This window comes from Epithele typhae (genome assembly GCF_022376455.1).
Source record: "Epithele typhae strain CBS 203.58 chromosome Unknown BXZ73scaffold_411, whole genome shotgun sequence".
Taxonomy (NCBI): Eukaryota; Fungi; Basidiomycota; class Agaricomycetes; order Polyporales; family Epitheliaceae; genus Epithele; species Epithele typhae.
Window position 1 is genome coordinate 1 of NW_025954602.1, and position 8,306 is coordinate 8,306.

Consider the following 8,306-nt stretch of genomic DNA (forward strand, 5'->3'; position numbering starts at 1 on the left):
ACCTCAAGGACCGGTAGTGAAGCGGCCCTTGGAGCAAGAGCCGCAGAATACGCGTACACTGAATCCGCAAACAATCATGAAATCTTATATTTGGCCAGGATAGCTTCTCACACACCCATGGTGAAGTTTTACGTCCGCCCAGCGCAGGCTGCGTCTGATCTCGAGGATGCATTCATCTCACACCGGGGGAATGCATGTCTCACCCTGGGCGCCAGGACCGCGCCTGCCATGACGACTTGTGACACTAGTGTCGTTCACTTTCCCAACAGCTATACACGCCTGTTATGTCCTTCGTTGGCCCCCAAAATTGGCAGAAGTGCGGAGAGCGTTGAACTATCCTGGGCGGCACTTGCCCGTCCACGCACCAGGGGAGTATACTAGTAGTACGTTGTCTATATATCTCCTCTAGTCGGCGCTGAATTGAACAACACTCTAGTCTCACCAGGTCTCACCCCACCCGTGGGCGCCAGTTTTCAGTCGCGTAACCCGAGGTGCGCCAAAGCAGTGGGCGGGGCTTGGGTCCGTTTGTCAGTGTCTGAGCACAGAGCCAAGGTGTTCCTGGAAACGCCCCCCGGCGTACTTGACGGCAAGAGATGCCCGTGTCCGTCCGTACACGTGCGACACATTGCGCGAAAGGATCCCCTGGCTCAGGTCGCGAAAGCAGGTCAATGAGCCCCTCGTAGCGGCGTGACTGCACCATGAGCAGATATCTGTACTACTTACGTGGAAGAGAAGGCGAATGATGCCCTCTCAAGGGCGCGCGATGTCATTTACGCGTTGTGAGATTGTACGGCCGGTTGCATTTCGAACGCGCGATTTATACCTGAGTCGGGGCCCGTCGCGATTATCGACTGCCACCCATGACCATCGGGAAATTCAGTGAGGGAGAGGGAGAGAGCAAACACGTCAGGGAATTTCCGGCGGGTTTTCCGACGCGCATGGCGTGTTGGGCGCGAATTGACGGAAAGAACGGGCATTGCGGAAGCAGATCCCAATGCCCATGACGCGTCGCCGGCATCTGCGCATGCAAACGTCTGCCAGAAATTGCAAAATCAGCGATCCCGCGTTCAAAATGCAAACAGCTGTTACGCCTTGAGTACTTATGTAACCTGTGCAGGGACGTTGAAATGAGCCCCTGTGCCTGGACCGTGAAGAGTGTCTCAACCTGCTGCGACAAGCGCGCCGAGCTCGACTCACAGCGGCAGATGAATCCCTGGATGAAGTCCCGTACCGCCTCGTGCACATGGGGCCTGGAGGGAAAGCATCATCAGACTCGTGACTAAAACGACCTGCTTTGCATACCAAACTCCACCACCAACGACGAGCTTGTCATGCGTAAAGTGCCCTCGATGTCGTCCTCTTGCGACCTTGTGCGTGATATGATTGCGGAGTTGTCGGAGGCTGCTTGGAAGCCGACGTTCGATCGTTGGTCTGAGGACCGCCTAGATTGAGCGCACCAATGGCACACGGAGTGACAGGGTGGCACTAGGACCCCCGACATCTCCCTCAGATGCCTGATCCCAATTTTCGAAAAAGCGCCAAAAATGTCCTCGGGGATCAGGCCTCCCGGCGACCCCGTTTTGGTCGGACGGCCGCAGGCCTCGGCCGTCCAGAAGCTGATTTGGTCGGATTTTCGGAACAGGCCTCCGGAGGGCCTCAAAATGTCCGGATTCCGCTCGAACAGGCCTCTGGAAGGCGATTTTTTTTGTCCAGGAGACTTCGGGGCTTCTCAGAGCACGAGGAGAGACATTTAGGAGTTGTAGCAACTTGTGAATACAGGAGATCATTGACGAGAACATAGGGGCATAGACTCGCAGTGGCTACTGTAGCCTAAGCGCCCTCGTCCTCCCCCCACGCACTTCTCCTCTCGCCTCTTTACAGGACCTCCCATGGTTCCTCTACGTTGGCCCCTCGCCCTCGCCCTCGCCCTCGCCGACGCTCGCCCTCGCCGCGCTCATGACCGCGCTGCATGCACACCTGCACACGCCGATCGCCGCGGACGACTACAACGCCTCCGCGCGGGTGTGTGTCGCGAGCGCGTGTGGCGTGCGCGGCGGCGAGTGGTGATGCAGATGGTGCGCGGGCCCAGGACCCGGAGGGCGTGCTCGACATCTGTCGGACCGACGACCTGACGGACCGCAGGATGCTGTGGGGGCTGTGGAAGGTCTCGAGCGGGGAGGGTGAGGAGGCAGGTGAGGGCGTTGGGGGGACGCGGGTTCTGGGAGGTCTTCGTTGATGGCCCTTAGGGCGCGCACGTCATCACACCGAATGCACAGGTCTTGATGGTTAGGTTACTCGATAGTCCAGCATGCGGGTGAGAGGGTTGGGAGAGCATGGCCCATGGCACCTGTACGCGTCGAGAGACCCTTGCCCGCCGACCTGCCCGGGTCACCTGCGCCCGTGGCGATCCCTAATCGTCCTCTCGATCTACCCGCGCTTTCTGGGTCCTCGGCCAACTTTCGAGCCGTCGTCCGTGCCCTCGCGTTCTCGTTCTCGCCCCGGATCTGAGCCAGGGTGGACCAAACGAAATCTGTGGCATCTGCACCTGGCGCGCGGTCAAACGGACGGCCCGTCGATTCCCGGAAGCACACTGTGGGGAGATTAAACTGTATTAGGTCTTGAAGATGTTGAGTTCAGCTCGCTTTCTGTATTTACTTGCGGGCAGTAGAATATCATTATAAACAGTTCAGTCGATGCAGCGTTCTTACGCGAGCACCGGCGACTCACATAAGGTGGCTGCCATTGGTCGCGCAGTCAGTCGCCCACTCCAACTGCCCTCCGGGGACCGCCCAAAGCCGCCCGACCGTCCGTTGAGGATCAGGCATTTGAGGAGCCCCCGCCCTAATGGTCGGATGATGGCTCAGGCATCGGCCGGTCGATACCCTGGAAAATGTCCGACAAGGCCTAAGCGCCTACAGGCATCGAGCCCGCGAAATCGCCATCAATGTCCGGATTCGGCTCAGGCATTTAGGTGAGATGTCGGGGGTCCTGTGGCACTGCGTCGATCACCAAGCAACTTGATGCAGTGCCAGTCAGAAGCATTGATGTAGAAAGTCCAACGACCGTCGACCGGTCTTGGCCCGACGGGCTTACAACAGGAAAAGTAGAGCAAAGGTTTTGAGATTTTTAGTAAAGTGTAAGGAGAGGTAGAGCATGATGGTACTGGAGAGAACGCCGTAAAATGCACGGAGGTGGGCAGCTCACCAAGGTTATGGAGACACTGGACGAGGGGACCGGCGTTGAGAGGCAACGCCTCCTCCCGGCGTCCGATGGGGATTTGGCAACGGAGACGCTGACAGGCAGGAGTTTGCGCGCAACGGCGACGACGACACCAGCTGACTTGCAGCCTCGTTTGTGTCCGCCTCTCCGCCGTTTCCGCCACTCCGTCCAACAATGAAACGGGCCAGAATACCGAGGATTGCATTGGGCGACCGGCAAGACCTCCGCTAGCTCGGCAGCCACGTCGCGGTCCCCCGATCAGCTGGCCCATTCGGCCGCTTCGATGTCGTCTGCCCTGTTCTCGAGCACATGGTGGGTCACCGCAGCATCGGCAAAGCATGTGCGCTCGCTCGCTCCGTCCGTTTCATTCACTGCTCGTGCTGAAACAGCGGGTGATTACAGAGCGTTCGAACCAACCTTTGATGGACTCAGCCCTGCTCAACTTCTTACCGCTCACGGCAATCCCCACGTCGTTGGGTACAAGCGAGCGCCCTGCCGAGTCCTGGTTTGGTCCGTGCCGCCGCGGCCGTGCAGATGGGGGACTCAGTGTGAGGTTGCAGGCGCCACGATGCAGGGGTCGCGACGCGTGCACCGCGACGAGATGTGCGGGGATGCGCGGCGCCGTGACGCGCGTTGGATCGGGGGATGGGCCGTGGGCCGTGGCTGCCGTACCGACCGAATCGAGAACGAAGTTCGCTTCCTCTCCCGACGACCGGGACCAGGTCAGGATGCTCGGAGGGCGGGGTATATATATCGTCCCTCGCGGTGGACGTGGTCCCCATCCGCGCTTTCGCCTTCTCCTTGCGCCCCTTCCCCTTCCCCCCTCGCCCTTCGTTTTCCCGCGAGGTCCTTCTCAAAATGAAAGCCACGGTCATCGCGAGTGTCGTCCTCGCGTCTCTCGCTCGCCACGCTGCCGCTGCCGCCGCGATCCCAGACCAGATCTACGGTGTCAACATCGGCTCATGGCTCGTTCTTGAGGCATGGATGCTTCCCAACGGTACGTCAGCCCGCTTGTATTCCTCATGTTTACCCTCGTTTACCTACTCGGTTTGCAGAGTGGACTGCCATGGGCGGCAACACTTCTTGCTCATGCTCTGACGCCGGGTGTATTGGCGATGAGTTGTGAGCACTCCTTTCGGCCCCGTGTATGGGATGCTCGTTTTGATAGCGACTCTAGCAATTTTGCCAAGGCATACCCTGACACTGTTGACGCCATCATGAACACGCACTGGGACACTTGGTTCAACCAGAGCCACGTCGATACCCTCGTCAAGTACGGACTCAACGCTGTCCGCGTTCCTGTAAGCAAAGCTTCGTTTTGCTGTACCCGCGCCCATCCTCAATCTGCTTTTTCTAATCAGCTCGGCTACTGGATCGTTGAGCGCCTCGTCGACCGGACGACCGAGTACTACCCCAAGGGTGGTATTCTGCAGCTCCAGCGCGGTCTCAAGCAGCTCAAGGACGCTGGTATCGTTGCCATCCTTGACCACCACGCGCTTCCCGGCGTCCAGACTGCGAACCAGCAGTTCACTGGTCGTTGCACGTCCGACGTCCAGTTCTACACCGACTACAACTACCAGCGCGCGCTCACTTGGACTGCGGTTATGACTGCTATCTCCCACCTCGACCCCGCTTTCGGTTCTGTTGCCGGCATCGAGGCTATGAACGAGCCTATCATGGATTCCAGCAAGACCCCCGGCTACGGCACTTGTAAGTTAACTTCACGTTCATCTAACGCTCGGATGTTCACATGCGCGCCTTTTGTACAGTCCAGCAGAACTACGTGCAGACCATTCGCGCCATGGAGGCAATGATGGGCATTGGTCCCTCTTTCCTCGACATCTCCGTCGACGTCTCCCAGTCTTCTCCCAACGTCACGGCCGCACTCTCCGCTGGCGTATCTAAGTCCACCCAGCTCAGCGACATGACCCGCAAGGCCCTCCTCGACTCGATCCCGATCCTCGTCGAGCTCAGCACCCAGCTCGAATTCTCTCTCCTTGGCTCTGCTCTCTCCGCTCATGGGAAGGAACCGCTTGTCGCGAGCTTCATGGACGCCACCTGGCAGTGGGGCAACCGTTCAAACCCGGCGGACGCCGCGAGCGGGCCGATGGGCTACGACAACCACCTTTACTACGCGTGGGGCGGTGTCGCGGACCCGAACGAGGAGGCCTACATGACGAGCAGCTGCAACCTGCCCCGCGTCGCGGACGACCTCGCCCTGAACAACACCCCGCTCTGGTTCGGCGAGTGGGGCCTCCCCACCCAGTTCAGCGCCACGGACGCGTTCTTGGCCAAGTGGGCGGACGCGCAGAAGTTCGCGTACTCGAAGGGCCGGGGCTGGTTCGTACGTATCTCTGCTCTCCTTGGCCTTCCCGAAGCGACGGCTGACGTTGGTGGCTCGTGCAGTTCTGGAACTTCCGCACCGAGAAGAACGGGGACCTTGGTCGTCAGTGGTCGTACTTCGAGGGCGTTGAGCGCGGTTTCTTCACCGAGGACCCGAAGGCTTACAACGACCCCAACGTCTGCGTGCCGTACATCGCTGGCCCTTCTTCCAGCAGTGCGGCCGCGTCTGCGACCTCGGCGTCCGCGAGCTCCTCGGCGTCCGCGACGTCCTCCTCGGTCGAGTCCTCGACCTCCACGGGTGAGGCGTCCTCCGTCGCTTCCACGGTCGCTTCCACGACCGCGGCTTCCTCTGCTGCCTCAACGGCATCGACGTCTTCCGCCTCGACGACTTCGGCTTAAACAATCTGTCCTCCCATACACGTTCGCTACCGAACGCATCATGCGCCAAAAACGCTCCCCCACGACTACAACCTTACGCGCTTCGAGAACCCACACTCGCTTTATCTTACCTCGGTCACCATCTCGTCGCCCATAGTATTGTTTCTTGTTAATGCCCGCGCCCGCCTGTTTTGTAGGCGGTGCAGCCCGGGAGTCGCTCTTTACCCGGTCGCTTCTACATAGTATAAATGAAGGATAATTTTGCCAGTTTGCTATGCACTGCGCCGATGTCTGAAGACATGCGATTTTCGAAGCCTCGGTATGACTGTGGACGAGCTTCACGTGCGCGTGTCGCGCGTCTGTAGCGTTGGACGCGTTCGGCGCCAGTCTCCCCTAGGCAGACCTAAGACCTTCCAGTTCGGCGCGCGGTTTCGATGTCCACTCTTTCTTGGAACGAGTGAGTGTTAGGCGCAATCCTCGACCACGCTGAGCACACTCATTCGCCGAGCCCACGGCGTTGACAGCACGTTCGGCACAAGAGCGCTGGCCACGTTCGCCACCGAGCCAGGAATGGTTGGAGGATTGCCCGATTCAGACCCGTCAGCAGCAACTTCAACGATGGTCGCCTGCCTGCTCGCTCCCGGAGGTGGATTCGCCAGCCTTTGTCAGCCCATGTGAAGGACGAGCCCGCCATATAAACCCGCCGGGGGCGTCGTTCGCCCTACCCCATCTTCCTTTTCTCCCCCTTCCACCCCCATTTTCGCTCTGCAGACCCTGGTGGTTTTTGCTGTCCTCTTCGCTTTCACACTTCGCCCTACGACTGCGTCGTACCAGCCTTACCCTTCTACACTTCATCGTCGTGAGTCTCCTTCATCTCGACTACCCTCCGTCGCGCTGACTTTGGCGTCTGGGATCCCAGATGGTTAAACTCACTTCTCGCTTCGCATTCCTCACCGGTGCGGTGACGTCGCTCGCCGCAGTCTCGGTCCTCCCCACTCCCGCCGACGCTGCTGTCATCAAGGTCAACAATCCAAACGGGATGCCGCTCGGCTCACTCAACACTAGACATCCCGCCGACGCTACCGTCATCAACATCAACAATCCAAACGGAACACCGCTCGGCTCACTCAACATTCGACGCTCGACGCCGAAGGACGTGTCCGACGTCGCGGCAGAAGATCCTCCTCGGTCTCAGTCCAAGGCTGTCAAGAAGTCGAAGACCAGGGGCGCTTCGGCGGCCAAGCAACGCGAGCACCAGCCGATGGTACCCCTTCCTGCGTCGCTGGTCGCCAAGAACAGGAAGACTCGAGGCAAGGGAAAGGGTGGCAAGGGCAAGAAGCGCAAGGGTGGGTCTGGACGGGCTCGCGAGTCGGCGACGCGTTCCCAAGAGAAGGTGCGCGCGAGTATTGCTCGTCTATCTCAAATGGCTAACTTTCGTAGGTATTCGTACAGCGGAACTGGTCGCTTGATCCTATCACCCGGATGAAGAACCTGTGGATGAGCACGCGCCGTGCGTCTATGCGCGAGCTCTCCGTCGACACGCCGGACCATGGGACGGGCAACAGTCGGAGTTCATCAGGCGTTCGTCGAACCTTGCTCGTCTACGTCGCGAGCCTCATCGTCACCACGACGACGTTGTGGTCAAGGGGCACGACAATCGCATCATCTTCGACGACGATAGGCATGGTCATCACGATCCCATCGTCTTCAAGGCGACCACGAGCACGTCCACTTCCGTCGTACACCCTTCCCCTCTCCTCACAGTCGCCACCACCATCACCACCACCACGGCGATCATGATGACGACGGCGAGGTCACTGTCAAGGGAAGCCACAACGACGTCGATGTCCATCGTCGAGACGAAGTACTACGACCCTCCTTCCTCATCTCGGGTTCCAACGGCCATTCGTTTGTGGTGGATGGATTGCCTGCACTGGCCACTGCGAATCCGAAAACTCTGATCGGCGAAGGGATCAAGCTTCCAAAGCGTGCCGGTGACAGCGGGGTCCCAGGTACTATCGAGATTATTGTGCGTACCTTCCAACTTCCCCGTCTACAGCTTCTGATGTATACGTTAGCGCACTCAGAGTGGAGGCGACGGGACCGGGACTAGGGTCGCTTCTCTTGTCGTCGCTTCGAACAAAACTGGCGACTCAGGCGAAGGCGGCAACTCAAGCTCTACGACCACGCCGACTTCCTTCGTCCTTCACGCCTCTGACAAGGATCGCACGCAGATGAACCTGGTCATCATTCCGGACTCGCAGTCATCGGGCCACTGGAACTCGACAGAGGGGAGCATGCACTCCGGGAACGACTCGACATCTGCCTCCCCCACCACTCACGCCGACGCTACGCCGACGACTAGC

The 8,306-nt window shown here is 59.4% G+C and overlaps 1 protein-coding gene across 1 annotated transcript; it reads left to right on the forward strand.

The window, feature by feature from the left end:
* Positions 1-1,349: 1,349 nt before the first annotated feature.
* On the forward strand, positions 1,350-2,290 carry BXZ73DRAFT_110737 (uncharacterized protein; the record flags this gene model as incomplete). The annotated part of the gene is made up of 4 exons (XM_048017358.1): positions 1,350-1,370; positions 1,882-2,022; positions 2,090-2,192; positions 2,247-2,290. The coding sequence occupies 4 exons, from the start codon at positions 1,350-1,352 to the stop codon at positions 2,288-2,290; spliced, it is 309 nt and encodes a 102-aa protein (XP_047870600.1).
* Positions 2,291-8,306: the final 6,016 nt, after the last annotated feature.